This window comes from Gopherus evgoodei, chromosome 18 (genome assembly GCF_007399415.2).
Source record: "Gopherus evgoodei ecotype Sinaloan lineage chromosome 18, rGopEvg1_v1.p, whole genome shotgun sequence".
Lineage (NCBI taxonomy): Eukaryota > Metazoa > Chordata > Testudines > Testudinidae > Gopherus > Gopherus evgoodei.
In genome coordinates, this window is record NC_044339.1 from 5,796,728 (window position 1) to 5,823,132 (window position 26,405).

At 56.1% G+C, this 26,405-nt stretch overlaps 1 protein-coding gene across 4 annotated transcripts; it reads right to left on the reverse strand.

Moving 5' to 3' along the window:
- Positions 1-58: 58 nt before the first annotated feature.
- CPLANE2 (ciliogenesis and planar polarity effector 2) lies at positions 59-25,987 on the reverse strand. 4 transcript variants are annotated; one of them, XR_003997049.1, is made up of 7 exons: positions 25,908-25,987; positions 22,828-22,988; positions 13,956-14,108; positions 11,688-11,812; positions 10,825-10,961; positions 8,449-8,769; positions 59-142 (listed from the first exon to the last, which is right to left on the reverse strand). XR_003997049.1 is itself a non-coding variant. In XM_030537296.1 (6 exons), the coding sequence occupies exons 2-6, from the start codon at positions 22,931-22,933 to the stop codon at positions 8,508-8,510; spliced, it is 783 nt and encodes a 260-aa protein (XP_030393156.1). In that variant the 5' UTR covers positions 22,934-22,988; positions 25,908-25,987; the 3' UTR covers positions 6,716-8,507. The 4 variants fall into 4 exon arrangements, 2 of the variants coding, with proteins under 2 accessions (XP_030393156.1, XP_030393157.1); XR_003997050.1 differs by lacking the exon at positions 59-142 and adding an exon at positions 6,414-6,709; XM_030537296.1 differs by lacking the exon at positions 59-142 and having other exon boundaries at positions 6,716-8,769.
- Between the last annotated feature and the right edge of the window lie 418 nt (positions 25,988-26,405).

Sequence of the window (26,405 nt, forward strand, 5' to 3'; positions counted from 1 at the left end):
CAGAGCGATAGGACCCAGCAGCGATTGCCACCCCTAAGGAGAGCTGCTGGGGGCCTGGGCGCCAGCCCCAGGGCTGCACTGAGCAGCATGGGGAGCCGTGCGGTCTCGACTCCAGGAGCCCCTGTTCAAAGCATCCCTGCGCCTGGAGGTGGATGAGGGGTGATGGCAGAGGGAGAAGGCAGCATCGTAACTCCTAGTGAACCAGCAGCTGCAATGGGACCCCCCTCCTGCTCTCTGGGCACCCCCCGCGCCGGAGCTGCCAGGGGAACTGGGTCCAGCAGCAGCAGCTGCCTGGCGGCAGCTGGTAATTATAGAGCTCCAATCAGTGCAGGATGTCGGTGCTGCTGCTGGAGGAGGAGACTGGAGTCCTGGAAGGTGTGTGCAGGAGGGGGGGGTAGATGGATGCAGCTTTTCCATGCCAGGCAGAGAGCAGCGGATGCAGACCTGCTCCGGTGTGGGGCTGAGGTGTCTCTGGGCCCCACATGACACAGGGGGTCAATGGCAGTGAATTGCACGGCAGGGCGGGAAGGGCTGATGTGAGAGAGAATTACACAGCCAAAGGATTAAGGGCTTGTCCCCCTTTCTATGTGCAGAAGGCAGCAGCACCTAGTGGTTAGAGCTGCGGTCAACTAACTGGTGCCACGACAGCTTGGAACAGCGTCGTCCCCCCTGTTGGCACAGGATCCCAAAGCGCTGCACATGCTTGATGAATTAAGCTGCACAACCCCTCTCCCCGGGGAAGCAGAATCCTCCCTGTTTCACAGATGGGGAAACTGAGGCACAGAGTGGGCACCCACATTCATGGCAAGAATTGAACTCTGACCTCCTGCTTCCCAGGCCAGTGCTCTAACTGCACGGCTATGTGTCTCTCGCTCTAGCCGGGGACTGGTTACTAGCCTGAGGAACCACTAAGCCTCAAGACCAGGGAAAGCCAAAAATAAGATTCCCCTCCCCTGCAGCAAGGGAATGAATTTTAAAACCCCAGTTCACTTTGCTGCATTTCTGCCCTTTCGTGATGGTTTTGGCCATTTTGTGCAAGGAAGAGACGCGTCAGTTTCGGTTTTGGCCAGAGCCACGTCAGTCGCGCTTCCAGGCTCTCCTGCAGCAGGTCAGAGCCGCCGTCTGCAAGCCGGCGTTTTAGAAACACAGCCTCCATTGGAATCCCAGCCCATGCGCCTCGAGTCTCAGCAGCCGTAATCCTCGGGCCCTCGCGAAGCTCGGACCCAGCCCGCTCAGACGGCAGCATCCTCCAGGCTGCGTGGAATGGGGCTCTCTGCAGAGGATGCTGTTAGTGGAATGACGTCAGCTGCGGTTCTTGCGAGCATCTCTCGGCCTCTCAAGTTTGCACAAAGCCCTAGTCCCCAGTGGAAAGAGACATGAAATATTAAAGACGCCTTCATGAAAAAGAAAGCGCGAGAGAAGCCTCTGACAACCAGAGTGCAGGAAGGGAGAAGCAGAGGAATTTTAGCCTCCCAACAGCGGATGAATTAATCTATTCCCCTTCCTGCGCTCTCGCTCCCCTGCAACCTGAGGAGAAGATGCTCGTTGCCTGTTGTTTCACATGAAACAGGGTTCGCTTCCAGGCCCTGGAACCAGGCAGGAGGCCTTGCACGCGGCCCGAGCTCTGCTCCACAGCAAACGAGCTGATGTTCCCACGTGATGGGGAGGCACTGGAAGGCTCTGGTGCGGCACCCGGCTGGGAGACGCAGAGATCTGGAGCGACCCGCTGGCTGCAAGCGGCCCATGCTGACGATCTCAGTTTGATGGCCAGGAGGCTTTGGGCCCAACTGAAGAATGAGGTGGCCGAGCTCAGGCCACACCCTGCAGTTCTGTATGAAAGGCTCCGCCACATGGTCTGGCTTGGCCTCAGGAGAAGATGGAGATTGAGGGGCATCGGCGGAGCCGTGCATGGGGATCCCGGCCTGGAGCAGCTGGTGCAGCTTTGGGTTGTGATTCAGGTGCAGTGGCCCAGCTGGCGAGAAGTCCAGGACTCGAAGAGCAGGGGGGCTGTAGGGGTGGGAGTCAGGACTGGCACAGCAGTGGGGGTGGCTGCAGTGTCTGGGCTGCATCAACCAAAGGCCAGGGGCAGGGCTCTGACTCTCTTGGAGCAGATCACAGCCAGAGCCCAAAGGTCCATTCAAAGTCATGGCAGCTCTGAGCCAGTCTTTCCTCCGCAGGGCTGCAGGCCTCGGTGGGATCACACACAGCCGGCGAACTGGCCGCCGTGGGAACACATCTCCAGCCATGTGCTGTCCAACACCCGACAGATCTGTCACCCGTATTCATCGCTGCTGCTTCCCTGACTGCTGAGCCCCTTGGATATGGGGCCAGCGAACAACTTACCCCCCGAGCTGCCACCTCCTACTACTCTGCTCCCCACTGATGCCACGCAGGGGGCAAAGCACCTGTGATTCACACCCAGCTCCTTCCCCTGGGAATGATCCCTGGGGTGCCCCAACAGCTGGGAAGGATCCGCAGGAGTGGTGGGCAGGCCAAGCTGGCAGGCAGGTGCCAGCGCATGGGCAGGATCCAAATTCAGCTCCGGAGCATCCCAGCCTGGCAGAGGGCACCGAGGCTGGAGGAAAGGCCCCTGGGCTGGAGGGAGGGTGGAGGGGCACTTTGCCAGTCCAGCTTCCCCTCTATTGAGACTGGGGGCACAGGAAGCATGGCTGCAAGGGGAGGTGCTGCAGAGATAGGCCTGACTAGGGAGGGACAGAGTAATGGGGAGGGATGTAAGGCCCCAAATCCCCCTTCCCCATTGTGGCGGATCTGGAGCATGGGTTCAGTTCGGATCCTGCTGCCCACGGATCAGCCCCTCCAGTGCTCAGAGAAAGCCCTTTACACATGATCGGCCAGAGCCCCCCGCCCCCCTGGGAAGCACAGAGCATCAGCCCCTGTTCACAGATGGGGAAACTGAGGCACAGAGAGGGGAAGTGGCTCACCCACATTCAGACAGCAAGTCAGCAGCAGAGCTGGGAACAGAACCAGGAGCTCCCAGCTCCGTCTCACTGTAAAGCCAGCCCGACCCCATGTGTCTCCTCCAAATCTCTCCAGTGTGTTCCATGGGCTGGAAATCCTGCTCCAAGAGTCTCTCTTGAGGAATGGAGGCCCAGGGGGCTGCTATGGCCAGTGCTGGCCAAAAACTCCCAGGACAGAGGGGCCTGAGAAAACAGGAGTCTGGGGACGGTAGTGAATGTCCTGCCTTGCTGTTTCTATTAGCAGGAGAAATGGACGATTCGGGTCAGGTCTTGCTGTGGTGAAATCCTGTTTATTTACACACTCCTGCTCCCTTGGACACAGGCAGGACCTTTGCTCGGAAAGCCCCAAGTCTGAGCCCTCAATGTGTTCTGTGCTCAAGGAGCGCTGTCTCTCTGTCCTTCTCCAGGCCACGCTCAGGACTGCTTCTCTTACTGTCGGCCCGATTTCTCACCTTCCTCGAGCAAACAGCTTGCCAAGCAATGCCCCAGCAACTGCGTTCTTAGCAGGCTCAGGGAAGCCCTCAGATCACATGGCTTCACCCTGCTCAAGCTCTGCCATGCAGACCAGTGCCTTGGACAGTAGCCTCCTATGACTCCTCTCACTCCATAACAGGGAATTTAATTGCTCCTCCTATTTTGCCTGAGAGAAGGGTATTTCATGCACACATCGGCTTTAACCAGGCTTGTGATGGTCTTTAGATCAAAGACCTGCTTGATGGTGGCCACCGACACCCCCGAACATCTGAGTGCTCCCAACCTTTAGAGAGAGGTTGGCTTGAGCTTGGCTCCAACTCCCAGCAAAGACTCCTGGGTGGAGGGATCTTTCTTGTCTGCCTCTCATCATGGCCCCAGAAAACCAGGACACAGTGAAGGTCTCGGCCTCCATTCTCAGCTCTCCACGCCGTGACAGGGCTCAGCCCGTCTCCGGTACAGGGTAGTAGATCTCCAGCAGAGAAAGATGCTCATGTTTCTCTCTCTGGGCCTGCACTGATTCTCTGCTGCCAGCTGCTGTGGGGAGTGGAGGGCGGAGCGGTGACGGTGGAGGTGCAGGGGACGTCACTGCCAGAGCAGTTTCCAGAGGGTGCGTCTGCCTCTGCAGATCCTAGCACAGTGCTGCATGCCAAGGGGCTGCGGCTGCAACCGAGTACAGAGGGGGGGCTGAGGGGCAGAGGTCAGAGCCAAAGCTCCCCAGCGAGGTCATTCTGGGGCTTTCCCCATCCCCTCAAAGTGGGCCTGTACGACCTGCCTCCCCACTCCTCTGCTCTGCCCCTTCCCCCCCACAGCCAAGCTGAAGGAACAAGAGGGGAAATCAAACCCCCTAGGCCAAGGAGAGGGAAGATGGCTTAGTGGTTAGTGCTCAATTTCCTGTGAGACTTAATCTCTCTGGGCCCATCTGTACAGTAAGGACCATTCTGAAGTCCTTAGCAGCCCCCCAGCATCGGAGCATCTGAGCCCCCACAACGTTAACTGGATCTCTCTCTCACACATACACACACAGGGCAGGGCCGGGCTGTTATCCCCACTATACAGATGGGAAGCTGAGGCCCAGGGAAGCTAAGGGCAGAGATTCCAAAGGGAGTTAGGAACCTAAATACCTTTGATGGTCAGGGCCAAAGTGATTTGCCCAAAATCCTACAGAGCAGGGTATTGAATCCTTAGCCATATCACTGCACTGCTCCATGCCTCAGTTTCCCCTCTCACTGTCTTGTCTATTTAGCCTGTAAGCTCCTTTGGGGCAGGGACTGTCTTGCCAAGTGTCCATGCAGCACCCAGCACATGGGAGACCTGGTTTCAATGGGGCCCTCCAGGGGATATGAAAATAAAATCCTCGGGCCGCCGTGCAGTGGATTCAGTAGATCTAAGCTAAGTGGCTTTTCCCCTCACTCCCTGTAGATGAGACCGTTTAGACACGACTCCGATGGGTTGGTTGTCAAGCTCACTTCACTTCCTAAAATCCTCTTTGCTGAACAAAGCACCCCAGGAAGTGCCCCGTTGGAACCCTCCGTGGGTAGCTAGAAAGTCTGTGCCCAGAAGAGGGACGTGATGGGAGGGTCGAGGCAGGGGCAGGCGCACACGGGACACTGCCAGTGGTGCTGGATATAAGGGGGCTGCCACACCCCCCCGCGTGAAGTGGTCTCCATCACATGCCCACCCCCCCCCATACTCACTGTTCCAGTTCCCCTGGACATTGCCGATGCCAGGAGCTGAAATGAACAGCGCGCGTTTCATGGCACGAGTTGGCCTCGTATCTGCGAGTTTGGGTGACAGTTGGCAGAACCTGATCCCCATCATGTTCCGTGAAAGCCGCCCAGGGCCGGGGCAAGGAAGTTTCATGCCCTAGGCAAAACTTCCACCTTGCGCTCCCCCCACAGCCCTGCGGCAGCTCCCCGCCCCCCCCTGCCCTGAGGCGCCTCCCCGGGGGAGCCGTGCAGCACATCCCCACTCCAGCTCTCCTCTGCTCTGTGTCCTCCTCCCTGAGCACGCCGCCCCCACTCTAATTCTTCTCCCAGGCTTGTGGCACCAAACAGCTGATTGGCGCTGCAAGCCTGGGAGGTGGGAGAAGTGGAGCAGTGACCGCGCGCTGGCGGAGGAACCGCTGTAAAAAAAAATTGGGGACACCGCTTTTTGGCGCCCCCAAATCTTGGCGCCTTAGGCAACCACCTAGTTCGCCTTAATGGTAGCACCAACCCTGAAGCAACCCTCGCTTCTCAGGCCATCTGGTGTCTGTCTGCATTTGGAGCAATCCTGGAAGGGAGCTCTGGGTCCAATTCAAGGGAGCATTTAAACCCAATTCCACACCACTCTCATTCCCTCCCCCACAGGCGTTTGAGGCAGACCCACACACACAAGCAATTCTACAGTTAAAGTTGTAACTTGCTTTCCATTCCAAGCAAGATTCTTGTGGCCCCGCTCCCTTCTCTGGAGTGCGGGTGAATATTTTGAGGTTAATCACATGAGGTTTCTAAGATCTGGGACTGGAAACCAGTGTGCATTTCCCTCTCGGAAAAGTCCTCTCTCTTCAGCTGGGAAGCCGTCTCTCTAAAGTAGCTTGGGGTAGAGGCAGAGTCCGTTTTATTCCCTAGCCTCACGTGAGGTCTAGGGCTCTGAACCATTTCTGGTAACTTCCAAACGCTTCCCCCAGCCTTATCTGCACTCAGAGCCTGGGGGACTTTACCACCTTTGCCCAAGCGCTCATGGTGTCGGTGAACTCTGCAGCCAAATGGGTGGTTGCAAGAGCAGCAGATGCCACCTTAACTCTGCCTCCTTAATGTTACCTCTCCTCCCTCACAGGCCTCACCTCACCAATGGGATGAACCCCTCAGGTGCCACATGAGAGAGATGCAGGCTGTGGTGTGCACTGTCTGACTGCTCAGCGACGCGAGGTGTGGAGAAGGCACCCTGTAAACTGAGGCATCGGTGTCGCGCTTATAAGCAGCACATGGGATCTTTTTCAGGGGAAAAGGCAGTACGCCGCGTTTACTGGAGACACAACAATTAGTACATGCATTCAATCACACACACATGCCACTTGATGTTATAGTTACCAGTCCAGCGTCCGGATCAACCTAGTGGCCAGCTTGGTCGATTAGGGGTAGATAGGAGCCGGGTTCTGTTGGTTGCAATGTGAATGCTCCAGGGAAGTCTCCGCAGGATTAACCCAACATTTCATGGCAAGACACCCCGTTTATATAGTGAGTTTCCTTCACTGGGACCAGTTTTGCACCATTATGCTGTAATCAATTGTTACTTGATGAGTGCGTGTTTTCTTACATTGTTTTTCTCATCCTCTATCCTGTTCTTTCCTCAAGTCTCTCAGGGAGTTACCCCAGGCTGGTTTTGATCCCAGCTGTCTTGTCCTCATTGACAGGTGCCTGTCCCACCTTTCGAGTCGTCGATCTGCCCTCCTCTGACATTTCAACAGGGGCATTTGCAACCTCTTCGGTTCCTCCCTAGAACATCTGGTCCGGCGACGGCCTTCACACTCATCTCTCAGCACCCATTCCTCATTCACACACAACACAGAACTGATCTACACGGAACATTTGAACAGGAACATCACACTGCAATGTGAGAGATCACGGCGTCCTTTTACTTATTTTAAAATACTAAACCTACAACAAAGTGATGACCCTAAAAGGTCTGTTACTGCCTTGAAATCAGCTCAGATACAGATTCTGGCTGGTGCATCTTTACCAATGGCCAATTAGGCCATTCCTTCCTGCTTTCATGCTATGTTATTATTCTTTATCCTTCATTTTAAATTATACAAAACACAAACATAAAATCCTCCTACGACATTGGCTCAGGCACGGGGGCCGCAGGCCAGGGGGGTTGGTGCAACAAGGAAAGAGTCAATTTCAAGCGGTTGCGCCTGAAGTGCCACCTTTAGGATACGATCGTTGGTCTGCAGAACCCAACACTGCAGGGCGCAGAGGTGCTGCTGGGGACAGGGTGGGATGGATAGTCCTGCAGGACAACCCAACCAGCACTGGCTTTGCTGGGGGCCGGGCTCCTGGCTAGCACGTGGGCCCATGTTGTCAAACCCAGCCACTAATTTTGTGAGCCGGAGTTTTCAGGGCCTGACAGTTACCCACAGCTCCACTAAGGGCAGGGCAGAGTGTCTTGTGGCCAGGCCACGGCACCCGATGATGCCAGCTCTCCTGTGATCAGCACAAGCAGGGGGCAGCAACTTTCCTCAAGTCCCACAGAGATCTGGACTGCAACCTGACGCCTCCATGCTGCAGGCAGAGCCAGCACAGGCTAAACCTCCACTCTGTCCTCCCCCCAGAGGATAAACTTCAATTCCATCCACAGACAGGTGCTATCGACGTTGTGACAGGACGTGCTCCCCTGAGCCCCAAGCCAGCCCAGATACTAAGGTAACGGGAGCTCCAGAAGTGCCTGCAGCCGAATGATACATTAGCAATGCCACGTCCGAACGCACAGTGGGCTACGATCCCCCCAGCTTGCCTCGTTGCCTTGGAACTCACTACCCCGGAGCCCCAAAACTCCCCAGCCCCAAACAACGCTGCAGAAAGTGCTTCCTCTAGTGCCAGCCTCCAATGGCTCCTGTGCCCTGGCGCCCGGGATGCTGCTGCCGTCCTGGTTAGCTACAGGGATGTAGGAAGGAGCATGCAGGCTGGACTGGCTCTGATCAAATCTAAGGTCAGGAGTGGTCAGTGATTTTGGGTACCCAGCCTGAGAGGCTGGGGGCTGAGGTGCTCTGACCCCGAGTCATGTCAGTGTCAGCTGAGGGCGTTTAGCTCCTCTGGAAATCGGGCCCGTCCTGTCTCAGGGCAGGGCTCCCAGAAACAAAGGTCCCCAGATCAATTTGGCCACAGGTTCACGTGATGCCAGTGCCTAGCAGGGTGCCTCTATGTGATGCCAGAGCCAGTGGGAACAGGGGGTCCCAGATTTGGAGGCTAGAGTGAGTCCTTACATGGCTGCAGCAGAGTCCCACCAAACCAACCTTTGGCAGGCCTCTGGCTCCACCTGCCGGCAGCACCCTGCGTTTTAGCCAAGCTGATTTCAGCCCAGGGATGTCTCCTCTGTGCCAAGCTGCAGTGCTGGGACGAGGCCGGCCATCACTTGGTCCTGGTACCAGAGGTGCTCCGCCAGCCCGTTCAGCACGTGCGCCACATGTGCCAGCCCAGCGCGGCCGTCCAGGGTCCGCCCGTCGGCCAGCCGGGGCCCATTCACGCTCTTCATCCGCAGCACGGGTAGGCGCCAGGCTTGCCGGAACTCGGCCAGGTCCCGCTCGGTGACGTCGGCGTGCATGAACTGATCGAACCTGGGCAGGCACTGTCAAGGAGGCAGCACTCAGCATGGCACGTGGATGGCAGCAGGACGCCAGCACGGTGCACCACCAGGGCATCGCCCCACAACCACCGCACGGCTCCACCCAGATGGGCCACGTTCCGGCTGGGGGTCATCACCAAGTCCTGATGGGAGGAGGTGGTACATGAGTCCTTCCTCTCTCAACATCCTCCCCTCAGGCTGCTTGGACAAGGGGAAGGGGGCCTGGCAGCACTGGCCCATTTGCCCAGCTCTCTGCTTGCCACGGGACAGAGCGACCCGAGTGCCGCTCAAGCCCAGGCAGTGCGGAGATCTGAGGGGGGGCTCTACAGGCCTGCGATTGGCGTGACGGGTGCTTACAAGAAACCTGAGACAGAAACAGGGACTCTGCCCCACTGGACCCCAGTCACACCCACCCCCGTTACCCTCCAACAGCCTGACTGCGGGGTCCCATTGGGGGGGGGGGGGGATGGCGGTGCTCTTCCAAGCTCCGCCTGCCAGATGAGTCTCGCCTGTGAGTGGCTCTGATGAGAACCCACCCGCAGGAGACGGGGCACTTGCTCCACACAGGATCGTGCATGTTCCCCGGCACTGCTGGGCTAATGCAGCCTGGCTCCCCGTTGGGAGGTCTGACTATACTCACGGGCTGTGCATAGGGTTGCCAACTTCCTAATCGCAGAAAACTGAACACCCTTGCCCCGCCCCTGCCCTGAGACCATGCCCCTCCTCCAAGGCCCCGCCTCCCGCTCCCTCCATCCCCCCCTCTCCATCGCTCACTCACTCATTTTCTCTGCGCTGGGGCAGGGGTGCAGGAAGGGGTGCGGGCTCCGGCTGGGGTGTGTGCTCTGGAATGGGACCAGAAATGAGGGGTTCAGAGTGCGGAAGAGGGCTCCAGGCTGGGGCAGGGGGATGGGGCACAGAGGGGTGAGGGCTCCAGCGGGGGGTGTGGGCTCCGGGGTGGGGATGGAGATGTGGGGTTTGGAGTGCAGGAGGGAGCTCAGGGCTGGGGCAGGAGGTTGGGGTGTGGGAGGAGTGCGGGCTCCAGCTAACGCTTACCTCAGGCAGCTCCCGGGAAGGGGACGTGCTGAGCCCCAACCCCTGGAGAGCTCAGGGAGAGGTACAGGCGTGCAGCTCCGTGGGCCCCGTGTTTCTGCTCCCGCAGAAACACCCCACACCTGGGCTGCAATCTCCTGCTCCCTACTGCAATCAGAGCAGGCACCTCCCAGTTCTGCCTTCCCTGGCTGCAGCCTCGCAAACCTGCCTTCCACGTGTCAGCACTGCTGGGCAATAGCAACGTCCCGCCGGCAACCAAGAGGTTGCCAACAAGCAGAATCTACCACAGTTAGCAGTGGTGAGATGAACGGCACAGTTCACACCTCTCCGAGCGACTCCCCCAGGCTCTCTGCAGACTCAGACCTGCAGCAGTGACGCTCCGCTAATGTTTTCGAGGCTTTAATCACAACCTAGTGATGTCACTCCCCCCCACCCTCCCCATGGAAGCGGAGATTCTGCAGAACAAGACAGCAGTTTCAGAGAGGTGTGGGGATGGGGTGTGGGTACGTATTGCCTGTTTCTGAGCCCTGGCCTGACTAGTGCAGTGAGAATGCAGGAGATATGTCAGTGAGTGCCCTCCAACCAATCTCTGATAAGGAGGGAACCAGGAACTCCTGGGTTCTATTCCCAGATTTGCCACTGGCTCCCTGTGTAGCTTTGGGCCAGTCCCTGCCCTGCTCCATGCCTCAGTTTCCCCATGCGTGAAGCAGAGCTAATGATGTTGACTCTCCTGACAGATGCCTGTTAGGACCAGTTCCTGTCTGCATAGGGATTTGAAGGTGTAATTACTGTGTATGTGCTAAAAATTCCCAGCTTCCTCTGCAGCATCACAGGAAGCAAACAGCACTTCCTGTGTCTAGCTAACCCCCACCCCAAGCAGGGGAGGAGCTTCTACTGCTGTATGAGGCGCATGAGGGTGCCAGGTTGGGAAACCCCAGTGGTTGGCGTTACTAGAAGCAATCGACAGGGTGGAGTGGAGCCAGCGCATCAAGGATACTTGGAGCCAATCACTATTTTGATGAGGTTTTCGGATCCCTCCGTGACGCGGGAGATCTGGCTGGGGAGGTCATCCAAGGACGAGCGGTCAGTAAAAGAAAAGAGGAAGAGGATGCCGTCTGCCTTCTCCTTGCAGGCCTAAAAGGGGGCGACACTGTGGATGTCAGACGGGGTACACACAGCTAGTCTCAGCCAGTGCAGGGAGGGACTGGTTAGCAGCCATACCCCTGGACTGGCAGACACATGCGTGTTGCATTCCTGACTGCCACAGACACCTGTGTGATCTGAAACGAGTCATTTCCTCCTGCCGGGCCTTAGTTCCCCAAGTGTGAAAGGCCAAGCAGCATCAGTCCTGGCTAGCACTGGCCCAGCAAGGTGTGCCTGACGTGAGCAGGCCCAACTGTCATTTGCACCAAGGCCAGAGGGGCATGAAATGGAAATGAGAATCAGGCCCAAGGAGTTCTAGAGGCATTTCCTTCTGGAGCCAGGCTGCAGGCTGTGTGTCATACAGGCCCAGCCCCAGGGAGACAAAGGGGAGGGGAGGGGAGGGGGTCTCTGGCCCTGCTGTGAACCCTCAGCTTTACCCCTTCCCATGCAGGCTGTGCCGCCAGCCCATGCTCTCGCTCCTGACAGGGGTGGTTTATTCCTTTAAGAGACCCATTCCTCCCCGGTGGTTTTGCTGTGGTGTAAGTGGGGTGCAGTTTATAGCACCCAGAAGAAACAGGCTTACCCTCCGCCCAGTTCTGAATATCCCCCAAACTTCAGAGGGGCTGAAATCCAGACCCAAGTTCTGTGCTTGGTCAGTCTCAGCTCCCCAGGAGACAGCAGGGCATGGCAGCTTCCCTAACCCCGGGGCTGACTCACAGGCAGGATGTGATCAAATTTCTTCAGAGCTGCTTCTCCGCAGTCCCAGAAGTGGAACCTGAAGATGAGGGCCCTGCCGCTGTCCCTCAGCTTGGCCGGCCAATACACCGTTGTCGTCTGGATCCCTGCAATGAGATCGCCCGCTGCTTTTACCTGCCGAGCTCTCGGAGGGCTGCCAGAGCCCTTTCTCGGGGCTTGGAGGAAGCCATGTATTCAGTGGCCAGTGCACAGGAAACATGGCATCTAATCCTTAGTCTGCCAATGACCTCTTGGGACCTTGGGCTTCATAATCTCTGGGCCTGTCTCCCCATCTGTGACATGGATCTGACATGTACCAACCTCGCAGGGACATTTTGAGGTGTTATCAAATGATGCCTGCTACGCTCTTTGAACAGCGGGCCCGGCAGCCATGCTAAGGCAGCAGCATAGGCCATGGACAGGACTCTGAGCTGGGAGTCACGAGATCTGGGGTCTATTCCTCTCCATGCCATTAGTTTGCTGCGTGCCCTTGGGCAAGTCCCAGCCTTGTCCTGTGCCTCTATTTCCCCACCTGTAACATGGGGAACATCCCACTGTTGGCCAAAGTCATCGGCCTTTAAAGGATGTTTAAGAACAAACAGTTTCCAGGGAGAGTCCGTGGCTGAGACAGGAGAATGACACAGTGCAACGAATAACGACACTGCTCAAGCAGATGCCCGAAGAACAACAGTGCTGCACGTATACATCCAGCAACCCGCTGCTGTTCTACCCACCTCATCGCGGCCCTCACCTTCCCGCCAGGAAAGGGTTAGCATTTCTGTTTCACAGATGGGGAAATGAAGGCCCAGGGGAAATGAGATGATTTGTCCAATGTCACATGGTGGCGGAGTCCTAAACAGAAGCCAGTGTCTTGAGGCCTCAACTCTCCTCTCGCCACAAAACGCCAACCCCTGGCTTTGGCTTGTGATGTCATTCTAGAGAAGTTGCCCTGTCCGCATAATACCTGTGTGCTGTGAGCTTCTGGGAGAAACCACTGCACACCGGACTGGATGCTTAACAGGAAGCATCGTATCTGTATTGGGGAATAGGAGGATGTCACGGAGTGCGGGGGAGTCAGGGCCCTGCACCCCCGGCTTCCTGCAATTCACCAGGACTCTCAGCCAGCCAGTAAAGCAGAAGGTTTATTAGACGACAGGAACACAGGTTTTACAGGCACAGATAACAGGATCCTCCCCAGTTAGGTCCACCTTGGAGTCCCAGGAGCACCACAGCCCACTTGGGGGGTCAGAGCCCTGTTTCAGCTTCCCTCCATTCCCCAGCCACCTCCTGAACCTCCCCTCACTCTCCAGCCTTTTTTCCAGCTTCCCGGCAGAGGTGTCACGTGGCCTCTCCCCTGTTCCTGGGTTCTCACGTTACAGGCTCAGGTATTCTCCCTCCAGCCAGTCTCCCATCCCCCAATCCCGTCCTCCCTCAGCATTCACAGACCCCAGTAAGAACAGTCCCAGTTTGTCACAGAGGGAGAGGAAATGAGGCCAGAAAAGAGCATCTGGACATCCGGCCTGACCCCTGAAGTTGGCCCTATTACCACTTGCAGCCAGTTCCAGGCTCCCTGCCCTGCAGCTACCCCGAATTCTCTCTTGCAGTGGGTTTATCTCACAGGCCAGTCGCTTGCACTGGAAAGAACTCCTTCCTGCTCCCTTGCTGGAAGTTTTTCTTCCCAAGCCGCTGCTCGGCTCCAGCACCTGCTGAGACGGAGGGAGACCCGTCCTCCCCACCCACCCCTGTGGTGTCTGTGCTCTGGACACAATAGCAGAACCAGGAGGAAGCCACTCAAACCCAGCTGGGTTTCAAATAACCGTGTTAAGGAGCTAGATACACACAACCCGAGCTCCACAGATACACGGGGGCTCTGGTAGGTTCTGGTGGCTTCTGCAATAGACAACAGGGAGGCCTCCCAAGCAAGTTAAAGGGACACCACCCAATAGACCCATACACTGCAATGCAGAAGATAGGAGGGTCACTGACAGCAGGGCCCTGGCCCAGAGTAGACCAGCATGGGGCTGACCCAGCATGGGTACGGAAACCCCTTCTGGCTCCCTCTCCTCTAAGTCATCTCTTGGCTTAGAGCGAAGTGTCCTGCTGCTAGTGATCTTGCCAGCAGTTCTCAGGAAAGCGCCGCCTCCCAAAGAAACAGTCCCCCGTCCTGTCTTGCTTCTCCCCAGTGCTGGGAAGGCTGAGGGACAGCCTCACTCCCTGTCAGTGGCTCTTTGCCGCCCTCCAATCAATCACCTGTTGTTTCATGATGCGCACTGGGCACCTCCAGGCCAGCCAGCTTGGCCACCATTGCGGTTTTACCTACGCCGCTTTTCCCAGAGACAAAAATCTTATAGCTGACAGTGTCGGCGGCCATCTGCGGGGGGAGCACTGGCCTTTCAATCAGTCCTGGAACGAAACAGCAGAACTCGTCAGCGGCCCTACATCCCCCACCCAACTTCCACAAGAAGCAGTTTTGTTTTGAGATCACGGCTCAGTCTCTCCACGCACCCCAAGTTGGCTGGGTTTTAACTCATTTATCCCAGAATGACCCTTTTCCTATCCTTTATAGATCCACAGAAGTCCAGATGGGCCCATTATGATCATCTAGCCTGAGCTCCTGTATGACGCAGGCCAGAGAATTTCACCCAGCGAGTCCTGCACCAAGCCCAGAACTTCTGCTTGAGCTGGAGCGTGTCTTTCCAAAAGACACTCAGGTAGAATTTACAGGCCTACCATGGGATGGAGACTGCACCCCGTCCCTATGTACATTCTGCCAATGGCTAGTGACCCTCCTCCCTGTTACAAAAGTGCCCCGTATTTCTAGTTAGCTTCCAGCCCCTGGATATACCACACCCCGTCTCGTATGTAACTACATAAAGCGTCAGGGGACGCAGTAGGCCTGGAGGGGAACAAGGGCTAGTAGCGGGAGCTGGACACTGAGTCCCAGTGGTGGGCTCTGTCCCTGGCTCTGCTATTGACCTACTGACTGGGCTTCAGCAGGTCACTTCCCCCCCCCCCGGGCCTCACTTTCGCCATCTGTTAAGTGGGGATAAGGATAATGACGTCCTCACATATAAGAGCACAACGTAAGAATGGGCAGACTGGGTCACACCAAGGGTCCATCTAGCCCAGTATCCCCTGGCCAATGCCAGGTGCCCCAGAGGGAATGAACAGAATAGATGATCATCCAGTGATCCATCCCCTGTTGCTCATTCCCAGCTTCTGGCAAACAGAGCCTAGACACGCCATCCTGGCCCAGCCTGGCTAATAGCCATTGATGGACCTGCCCTCCAGGAAAAGACAGTTACCTTTTCTGTAACTGGTGTTCTTCGAGATGTGTTGCTCCTGTCTGTTCTACAATAGGTGTGCGCGCTCGACACGTGCACCGGTGCCTCAAGTTTTTCCCCCAGCAGTTCCCGTAGGGGAGTGCCCCTAGCAACTCCTGGAGGGGTGCTTCCATGGCGCATTATAAGGGCACTGAGCACTCCCCCCACCCTCAGTTCCTTCTTGCCAGACAACTCCAGCAGCAGGGAAGAAGGGCCGGATGTAATGGACATGAGCAACACCTCTGGAAGAACAGTTCTAGTGATTGTTCCTGTGTATTCCACAATAGGTGGTTCCTAAGCTGTATCTGTTGGAGGTGGGAGGAGTTCACAAACTCTCGGGACGGAGCACAGCCCTCTCGAACCCAGCATCTTTCCTGGTCTGGAAGACGATCGCATATGATAAGGTGAACATGCGTGAACTGAAGACCATGTGGCAGCCCTGCAAATGTCCCGGATGGGGACATGGGCTAAAAAGGCAGCCGACGAGGCCTGCCCCTGAGTCGAGTGTGCCCGCACAATTGACGGCGGGGGAATTCCCGCCAGACCATAACAGGTACAGAGGCACGAGGTGATCCAGTTGGAGAGCCGCTGAGTGGAGATCAGCCGATCCCTCATGCGTTCGGCCAAGGCTTAGTCTGCTCCAGATAAAAAGCCAGAGCCCGTCTCACATCCAGCGTGTGGAGGCAGAGCTCCTCACTGGACACCTGGGGCTTGGGGCAGAGGACCGGCAGGAAAACGCCCTGACCCATGTGATAGGCGGAGACAACCTTCGAGAGGAACGAAGGGTGTGGGCGGAGCTGGACCTTATCCTTATGGAACACTGTGTACAGGGGCTCAGAGGTCAGGGCCCTGAGTTCCAAGATCTGCCCAGCCGACGTGATTGCCACCAGGAAGGCTGCCTTCCATGAGAGATGGGACCAGGAGTACGTAGATAGCGGCTCAAATGGGGGCCCTGCGGGGCAGCCCAGCACTAACTTCAAGTCTCACTGCAGGACTGGGGGCCTAACCTACGGGAAGAGACGATCCAAACCCTTAAGGGAGAACACTGTGTATCCCTGCACTGGCGGGTGGAAGGCCGACACGGCCGCCAGGTGCACCTTGACAGATGAGGGCGCCAGGCCCTGGGCTCTAAGGTGAAGGAGATAGTCCAGGATAAGATGGATTGGGACAGCCACCGGGGAAACGCCCCATTCAGCCACCCATCGGGAAAACCGAGAGCACTTTGCCACGTAGGCTTGACGCATGGAGGGTCGCCTGCTTTCTGAGAGGATACACTGAACCCCTTCTGAGCATGTCCTTTCCTCCCGGCCTAACCATTGAGCAGACATGTTGTGAGGTGGAGTGCTGCAGCGCTGGTCCTGGGAGAGCAGGTCCGGGTGGGATGGTAACGGCCACAGTGGGGTGACAGCCAGGCTCATGAATGTCCTGTATCAATGCTGCCTGGGCCACGCTGGGGCAATCAGGAGGACCCAAGCCCCGTCCATCTTTATCTTTCCCAGGACCTTGCTGATCAGCAGGAATAGAGGGAAGGCATCAAGAAACTGGCCTGACCAAGACAGGAGGAAGGCATCGGAGATAGCTCTCCGTCCCAGCCCACCCCTGCAAGCAGAACTAGGGACAGCAATGGTTCTGTCAAATCACAAACAGGTCCACTTGGGGAGTTCCCCACTCTTGGAAAAGTCTGTGCACCACCTCCAGGTGAAGAGATCACTTGTGCTGAGAGGCGCAGTCTCTGCTCAAGCGATTTGCCCTTGAGTTCTGGGTGCTCGGTACGTGGTACAATGCAGGCAAATGTCGTGGGCTATGCAGAAGTCCATGTGAACCCTGACCACCCTGCCCTCCAGGTGCAAGCAGAAGGCCACGCATGCCAGCTGGACCGCCCTGAGCTCCTTGATGTTTATGTGGAGGGCCAGGTCCTGTGCAGACCACAGACCTTGGGTCTGAATGTCTCCCACATGATTCTCCCCACTCCAGGTCTGATGCATCGGACACCAGTTCCATCAATGGGGGCCTGCCTCTGAACGGAACCCCACAGACCATGCTCCCCGGGGAAAACCACCATTGTAGGGAGGCGATCCCCAGTTCGGGCACAGTGAGGACCTTGTCCATCTGTCTCTGGCCTGGGAGAACACCAAGGCCAACCAGAACTGGAGGGGCCTCATCCTGAGTCTGGCATGGCGAACCACCTACGTGCACACCGACATGTGAGCCAAGAGCTGGAGACACGCTCTGGCTGTTGTCACTGGAAACCTTGTGACTGTGTGTCAATAAGCCCTTTCAGGGTCTCAAACCTGTCTGGAGGGTCTAGAACTGCCCCGATAAACTCTATGCGCTGTACTGGGACTAACATGGACCTGGTGTCGTTCACCAACAGGCCCAGAGTGGTGCACAGGCACAGGAAGGAGCGCCATGTGATCCTGCGACCGGGAGCTGCCCTTGACCAGCCAGTCATCCAGACAGGGGAAAAGCTGGACCCCACGGTGCCTGAGGTAGGCCGCCTCCACCAACAAACATTTCATGAATACCCAGGGGCAGTGGACAGGCCAAATGAGAGAACCGTAAATTGGCAGTGTTCCTGTCCAGTTGTGAACTGGAGGAAGCGCCTGTGCCCCTCGAATATATGGACGTGGAAGTACGCGTCCTGCAGATCGAGGGCGGCGTACCAGGCCCCGCGATCCAGGGAGGGAATGATGGAGGCCAGGGAGACCATGCGGAACCTGAGCTTCACCCTGTACTGGTTCAGGTCTCGCAGGTCCAGGATGGCTCGGAGCCCTGCTTTGGCCTTTGGGATAAGGAAATAGCGGGAGTAGCACCCCTGGCCTTTGAGCTCCGCTAGCATCACTTCCACTGCTCCTAGGCCCAGGAGCTGCCCCACCTCCTGCTCAAGCAGGGCCTTGTGCTAGGGGTCCCCCAGGACGCACGGGGGCGGAGGGTGGTTGGGCGGGGTAGAGGTAAACTGGAGGGTGTAGCCCCGGGAGATGGTGCTGGCGATCTATCGGGCCGAGGGCAGCCGAGACCACTCCAAGAGAAAAGCACACAACCCATTGGAGGAGGGAAGCTTTATTGTGAGTTGATCCCTGATGAGAACTGGTAGGTGGCCCCCGGGCGCCCCATCAAAACTGCCGTTTCCCTGCCTGTTTGCCCTTAGAGGGCTCAGGCTGGGGGGCAGACCAAGATTGCTCCTGTGGGTGTTTCTTATAGTCCCACAGCTTTTTATGAGGGGGCTTGTATTCAGAGAGGGTGGCCTGGGTGGGAGCCTGCTGAGGCTTAAACTTAGGTCTAGTGGGAGCCGGAACAGAGAGGCCAAGAATCTTAAGCGTAGTGCAGGATTCTGTCAGGCCATGCAGTTTGATGTCCATCTGTTCTGCAAACAGAGCCTTGCTGTCGTACGGGAGGTGCTGCAAGGAGTTCTGCACCTCACTGGAAGACCCAGACAGCAGGAGCCACGACGCCCTTCTCATGGACACCGTGGAGGCCATGGACCATGCAGCCGCATCCGCCACATCCGATGCTGCCTGCAGGGTTGCCCTGGCAGCTGCTGTGCCCTCCTTCACCAGAGCTTTGAACGCCTTCCTGTCACGCACCTGAAGGGACTCCTCGCACTTGAGCAGAGAGCCCCACAGATTGAACTCATACCGGCCCAGGACAGCCTGATGGTTTGCAATCCATAACGCAGCTCGAGAAACATTTATTCATCCTCCCAAATGAATCCAGCCTCCTTGAATCTTTATATTTTGGAGTGGGGGCTGGTTGGCCCTGCTGTTCCCTGTGGTTGACTGACTCGACCACCAGGGAGTTAGGGGCAGGATGGGTGTATAGGTATTCATATTCCTTGGCGGGCACAAAATACTTGCGTTCTGCTCTCTTAGAGATGGGGGCAATGAGGCCGTGGTTTGCCACAGGGCATTTGAAATGTTCACCACCCTCATGGAGTGGCAAGGCCACACCCTGCCTGGCACAGAGGCGGACAGGACATTAAACAGGGAGTCTGAGGGTGTCATGGAGTCCCCGGGTGATGCTCTGGAACTGCTCCCCACAAAGCCCGTCAGGACTCTGGTGAAGTCTCCTCTCAGTGAGCAGACTGTCTTCAGGGCAAGAAGGTCACATGGTTTCACCTTCCTGGGTCTGACCCTGGAGCATTCAGCATCCTCTGTCCCTCCATGCGCTTCCCACAGCGAGTCTGCCCAAGCAGGGTCCTGGGGAAGCCACAGGGTCCTGCACCCCCACTTTGCAGTCAGACGTGACTCTCAGCCAGCCAGTAAAACAGAGGGTTATTAGATGACAGGAACACAGTCCAAAACTGGTCTTGTAGGTACAGAGAATGGGACCCCTCAGTCAGGTCCATCCTGGGGGGCAGTGAGCCAGACCCTCACGTCTGCACTCACCCTTCATCCCCAGCCAGCTCCAGACTGAAACCCCCTCCAGCCCCTCCTCTATGGGCTTTGCTCCTTTCCCAGGCCAGGTCACTTGATTTCTTTGTTCTCCAACACCTTTAGCATCCCGGCCCCGGCCATTAGTTGCCTGGCAACAGAGAGGCGCCATTTATGGGCACTGGCCCTTTGCTCTGCAACAATCTCACCCCTAGAGACTTAAGAAATGCATAGGGGAAACTGAGGCACCCCACCATATTCAGAGGAAACATTAAGAACAGCTCCACTTCGTCACAGAGGGCTCCTCCACCTGCTCTGCCTAAGGCTGAGGTTTGATGCCATCCTTTTCAATACTTCCTGGTGGGCTTTAGATTCCTCCTGTGGGACGGAGGGAGGAGGGGCCACAATTGCCTCATCTGGGGAGGGGGAGGAGGCAGATGCGGTGCTTTGTGTGTCCACCGGCACCAGAGGATCTACCACCTGGTCGCTCTCTGGGCACGGCGCCGAAGATGCATGTCCCACCGACTCCTTCCTCGGAGGTCTGGAGGGGGAGGCCCACGGCTGTTCCAAGGCTCCAGCCACCAAGCGAGTCCCCACTGGGGGCTGCGTCGGGGGCCACAGTGCCCACGGGTACCACTGTGCTTGCCATGGGGCCCGGTGCCACTGCACCAGCCGTGGCACCGGCAGAGCAGGCTGTTCAGCCTGACCAATGATGGACGACTACGAAGGGAGGCTGGGCTGGTGTACGACCTGCCACTGTTCCTGGACCGGGAGGAGCTGCAGCGCTGGGAGCGGTGCCAACCATGAGACCATGATCCCGATGTGGAGGAACAGTATTGCCGGTAGCAGCTGCTCTGTGATCGGCTCCGGTAAGCAGATCTGCAACGACGAGGTGCCAGCAATCGAAGCCCAGGGCTGCGGAAGTGGTGCCGTGGTGGGGTCCTGGAGCGAGATGACGAACGGGAAAGGTGTCGACGTTCACATCGCAACTGGCTACGATAGCCCCTCTGAGAAGAGGGCCTTCGGCGGTGTCTGCCTCAGTCCCAGCGGTGTCTGCTCCTCGAGGCGGACCGGTGCCTGGAGTCTCTGTCAGATAACCTGCTGGGGGTTGATGGCAACCTGTGTGGACTACACACAGGACAGTTGCTGAACGGTGAACGGCATCAGAAACATTCCCTCAACTGTGACCGGTACCGAGTCGGGGTGACTGAGGAGATCCCAGGAGCGGCTTGCCTCTGGACCACAGGGCCAACATTGGCGGTGTTCCTTGTACCGGCATGAACATGACGTCCCAGGCCGCTTGCAGGACCTCTGGTGTGGAGGGCATCCAGACATCTGGAGAAGCCCTCTCCAACTGGGCCGGGCTACTTGGCTCAACCTGGATCGGAGGCCTAGAGGCCGACAGGGACCCGAGGACTGCCCAGCATGGGTCTAGCTTCTCCCCCAGTCTTGCTCCGGTGCTGCGGCAGAGAAGGCCTCTTCTTAACCTTCTTGGCATGCCCTGTGGACGGGGAGCGGTGCCGACTAGTAGATGGCGCCAGGGAGTCGCCGCGCACCGACACTGCAGTACACAGAGCAGACTCGGAGCGGCGTGCCGGAGTCGGGGTCGACGCCGACTCCATCAGGATGGCCCGGAGCCTAACGTCTTTCTCTTTCTTGGTCTGAGGCTTGAACAACTTGCAAATCTTGCAGCAATCGCTGAGATGGGTTTCACCCAAAACAGCATAAACAGTCTCTGTGCGGATCACTCACTGGCATCGCATGAGTTAAAACCCGGGGCGTGGGGCATGCCCCAGCCCGGCCGCACTAACTAAACTCAGTTAAAACTAATCAAACTACTAACTACAGGTACCAGGCACTGAACGAACGAGAGTTCTGGGGAAGAGCTGCAGCAAAGCTGGAGCAGAGCAGTTCCAAAGCATCTTCATTGATGGCAAGAAGGAACTGAGGGTGGGGGGAGTGCGCAACTCCCCTTATACTGCACCAGGGAGGCGCTAGTTCAGGGGTCGCTAGGGGTGCTCCCCTACGGGTACTGCTAGGGGAAAAACTTCAGACACTGGTGCACGTGGCGAGCACGCACACCTATTGTGGAATACACATGAACAATCACTCGAAGAAGAACTTATCTAGTTCTTTTTTGAACCCTGTTACAATTTTGGCCTTCACAACATCCCCTGGCAAGGAGTTCCACAGGTTGACTGTGCATTATGTGAAGAAATACTTCCTTTTGTTTGTTTTAAACCTGCTGCCTAGTAATTTCATTTGGTGACCCCTAGTTCTTGTGTTATGTGGAGGAGTAAATAACACTTCCTTATTTACTTTCTTCACATCAGTCAAGATTTTATAAAACTTATTCATATCCCCTCTCAGTCCTCTCTTTTGCAAGCTGAAAAGTCCCAGTGTTATTAATCTCTCCTCATATGGAAGCTGTTCCATACCCTTAACCATTTTTGTTGCCTTTCTCTCCAATTCTAACATTTTTTTGGGATGAGGTGACCAGATCTGCATTCGAGGTGTGGGTGTACCATGGATTTATATAGTGGCATTCTGATATTTACTGTTTTATTATCTATCCCTTAATGATTCACAATATTCTGTTCGCTTTTTTGCCTGCCGCTGCACATTGAGCAGATATTTTCAGGGAATTACCCACTTTTTTTTTTTTTGAGTGGTAACAGCTAATTTAGACCCATCATTCTGTAGGTATAGTTGGGATGTTTTCCAATGTGCATTACTTTGCATTTATCAGCATTGAATTTCAGCTGCCCAGTCACCCAGTTTTGGGAGATCCCTTCATAACTCTTCGCAGTCTGTAACTAGCTTCAGTAATTTGTATCATCTGCAAATTTTGCCACCTCACTGTTTACCCCTTTTCCCAGATCTGTGAATATGCTGATCATCACTGATCCTAGTACTGACCCCTGGGGGACACCACTATTTACCTCTCTCCATTCTGAAAACTGACCAGTTATTCCTACCCTTTGTTTCCTGTCTTCTAACCAGTTACTGATCATGAGAAGACCTTCCCTCTTATGACACAGATGCCATGGGTCTTAACCAGCACACAACAAGTAATGCTTTGCCCTTCCATCTAAGGATCTCAAAGCACCCTGCAAACAGTACTGAATTAACCCTTATGATCCCCAGTTTACTGAGGAGGAAATTGAAGCCATGAGCCTAAAACTCCTGCTCCCCAGACCCATTCGATAATGTCTATAAATGATCTGTTGTTGAATTTGCAGTTTTATTTCCCCAGTGGTACCCAAAATCAATGGCCAATCAAAGCCTCAGTGGGAGGCAAAGGCACTCAGCAGCCTGATTCCCATCACTTTCCTCAATTACTGCTGCTTAAGCGTGTCCCACAGAGTCATCTCGTCTCACCAGCTGCCTCTAGGGCCTGCAGCGGTAATGGGTGCAGAGAGGACTCACCGAAGAATTTCCGCTTGTTTTTCCGCAGGATGGTGGCTAGGTACTCTTTGCCCTCTGGGGACTTGTGCCAGTCTGGGACGATTACAGATCCAGGGGAAACTGCCATCTCTGGCCAGGTGGCTGCGAGAGTCAGTGTCTGCTACTGGACCATTGTCAAAAATCTGTGTAGGAAGAGAGAAGGGAAGGGAATTAAATCTGGAGATAACAAATTTACTACCAAAGAAAAATACAATAGGTTTACTCTGATTTATGACCACGGGCAATTTAGTTCCTTCTCCGTGCCTCAGTTTCCCCTCCCATCCTTTGTCTAGGCTGCAAGCTCTTTGGAGGCAGGGACTGTGTCTCACTATGTGTCTATGCAGCTCCTAGCAGAAAGGGGCCCTGATCTCAATAGGGAGCTTTAGAGGCTACTGAAATATAGACAATTACTAATATTAATGGGGTTAATTTAAGAGAGAACCGGCAGCTGCCAGATCGCTCTAAGGGAGTGGCCTAGTGGACAGACACTGGACTGGCACTCAGAAGAAAGGGATGATATTCCCAGCTCCCCCACCAGACAACCTTGGGCGAGTCCCTTTGCCGTTTTGTGCCTCAGTTTCCCCTTTCATAAAATGGGGCTAATGATACTGATCTCTTGTGTGACACGCATTGAGCTCTACTCACAACAAGTGCTATGTAAGAGCTCAGGATAATTATTATTACTCCAGACCCCAGGCTTCCAAAGCAGAGATGATGCCTGGTGTTTGTTATATATCTGTGACTGCTGGCAAGGTGGTCTAGGCAATTCTTTTGTTTGTGTTTATTTAAATACGGCTGCATAAAAACATTGTCTCTATCACAAACAGGACTCAAGGGCTGGGAAATCCTAGAATCACTCAGTTTTACAGATGATATTTCTTTTGGTGCATTTAGCACGGGTGTCCGGGACTAGACTGATGGCTTGGAAGAGCTGAGTTCTCCAGCTAGCCTCTGGCTCTTTAGCAGCACACATCTCAAGAGAATGGCTTCTGACAAGAAATGAAGACAAATGCCATGCCCAGTTGAAAGCGGGGGGGAATTTAGATGGGCAGAAAGTAGTGTGATAGACCCAGGCCAGTTGGGAACAGCAGAGTAGTAGAAGGGAGATAGCCTGGCCACTGGATTAGCAGTTTTCTGTTCCCTGAGTGACCAGAGCAGGGGCTGCTCCAAGCTAATGAGAACACCTGACTCCAATCAACCTGCAGTCAGGTGAGGCTGTTAAGCACCTGACTCTAATTTATGCCGCTCTGATGCTATACAAGGGCTCACTCCAGTCAGCCCAAAGGGAGCCAGAGGAGAGGAAGTGTGTGTGAGGAACTGGGAGCAAGAGGCACAAGAAGCTGAGCGTGAGTAGGCATCTTGCTGGAGGAGTGAGAAGTACAAGTGTTATCAGACATCAGGAGGAAGGTCCGGTGGTGAGGACAAGGAAGGTGTTGGGAGGAGGCCATGGGGAAGTAGCCCAGGGAGTTGTAGCTGTCACGCAGCTGTTCCAGGAGGCACTCTAGACAGCTGCAGTCCATAGGGCTCTGAGCTGGAACCCGGACTAGAGGACAGGCCTGGGTTCCTCCCAAACCTCCCAACTCCTGATCAGACACAGGAGGAATTGACCTGGACTGTGGCTTCTACCAGAGGGGAAGGTCTCCGGGCTGTTTCTTGACCCCCAGGGTGAATCTGTGAGGCGAGCAAATCTGCCAATAAGTGCACGACCCACTAAGCTAGAGAAGCTTTTGTCACAGTAGTTACTTGTAGCCTAGCTTGAATCTGGCCAGGCCAATGGGAGTAATTCCTGGAAAGTGCCAGGGGATCCTTCATGGTGGTAAGCGCTCAGGACCATGCTGTATACTGCTACGGCAGGAGCAGAATGCCATGCCAAAGCCCTGATTCCATGCCGATTCCGAGGGAATAATGCCACCTAGTGAATCACTATCACCACTACCTTCTGCTCCTGGGTGTTCCTGGAAGCGCTCCCAGCCAGACACTGCCTTGGCCTGACATGGAGATGGAATTTCACTACACAAGGTGGTATTGCTGAAGGCCATAACAATGAATAAACACGATTGTTCATTGGGGGCCCTGCCCAGGGTTTTGCAAGCACTCCCGGTACTAGCACAGCAGTCACAGTGGCTGTATACCCAACCTCACGTGCGCCTCTCAAAAGGAGGGGGAAGTCTGAATTGCTTTGATCCTCTTCTTAAGGAAAAAGGCAACTGATCAAAGCAAAGAAACTAACAAGCTGGGAACAGATGTGTTAGCTGCATAAATTATTCCTCTGCCAGCTGCTGGACTGATTTTCTAGACATTCAACAGAGTCGATGGCAAACAGTCAGGCCTAGACCTGCTGATGTGTGGGGTCTATTCTTCATGCACAGACTTAATGCTGGCCCCCCTCTCACACCAGACATTAGCCCCCCCCCCCCCCCATTCAATCCTATGTTACTGTGCATTGTTAAACAGCTGTCACATTGCACCCCAGAAGTGGATGCATTTCAGTGGCAGGTGAAGTGTTTCTCCCCTCCAGGTAAAGTGCCTTGGACACCTCAGGCTGAAACACACGACCTGTTATTAACTCACCGATGTGACCATCATTTTCCCACAGGTGGTATCTCTGGCTCATGTTCTTACTATCCCAATGTTATTCATCCCTCCTCCCTCTGGCAGGAAACTCCATGCAGCTGCTGCGGGTGCGTCTCAGGCTCTGTTCACCTGCCCCACAGGTCTCAAGGGCAGAGGAAAGCTCGGGGGCCCCCATGGTAAGTGCCCCCCCTCACAATTACACAGCAGCCTCCTGCGGGGGAGCTGGTGGCGGTCCGCAAAGGGGCAGGGGGTGGTCAGCGCTGCCAGGCCGCACGGTGCAGAGGGGGAAACTGAGTCACGGAGCAGGGAAAGGAGGGGCCCAGGGTCACACAGCAAATCCCTGGCAGAGAAACGGGGGCAGGTTTTGGGGTGGGGGAGGGGAGCAAGTATGACCCGTGACAAAGGCCGCCCCCCGCGCGAGGACTGACGAGCCCGCCCCGCCCCCCCGGTGCCTGCCGCTTCAAGGGGGCCCCGCTCCCCGACCTCACCTGCAGGCGCTTCCGTCTCGCCTGCGTGTGACCTCAGCGCGCACGGCCCCGCCCCGAGCGCCCGCCCACGCCCAGCTCGGCAGCGGCGCATGCGCGAGGGCTGCTCCAGCCCCTGCCCGGAGCCCGCGCAGCGAGGGGAGCCCCGCCCCCTGCTGGGAGCTGCCTGGGTCTGCACCGGCCTGCGCCCCTTGGGCACTGAGGGAGAGAGGCTGGCGCCGGGCGCCCCCAGCTCCTGCCCCAGCAGAGGAAGGTGCCTCTGGCGGCTTAGCAAAGACACTCGCCCCAGCAGCGTTGGCTACTGGCCCTCCCCGGGGTTAGTTCAAGTGGGGCCATGGCAAGGAGCCAAGGGCATGAGCTGCTGCCTGGGCCGTGCATAGAGCATTACACAGCCGTGACAGCTGGGCAGAACAACCCAAGAATGGCCAGACTGGTCCATCCAGCCCAGTAGCCTGTCTACCGACAGTGGCCAATAGCAAGTCCCAGAGAGTGTGAAGCTAA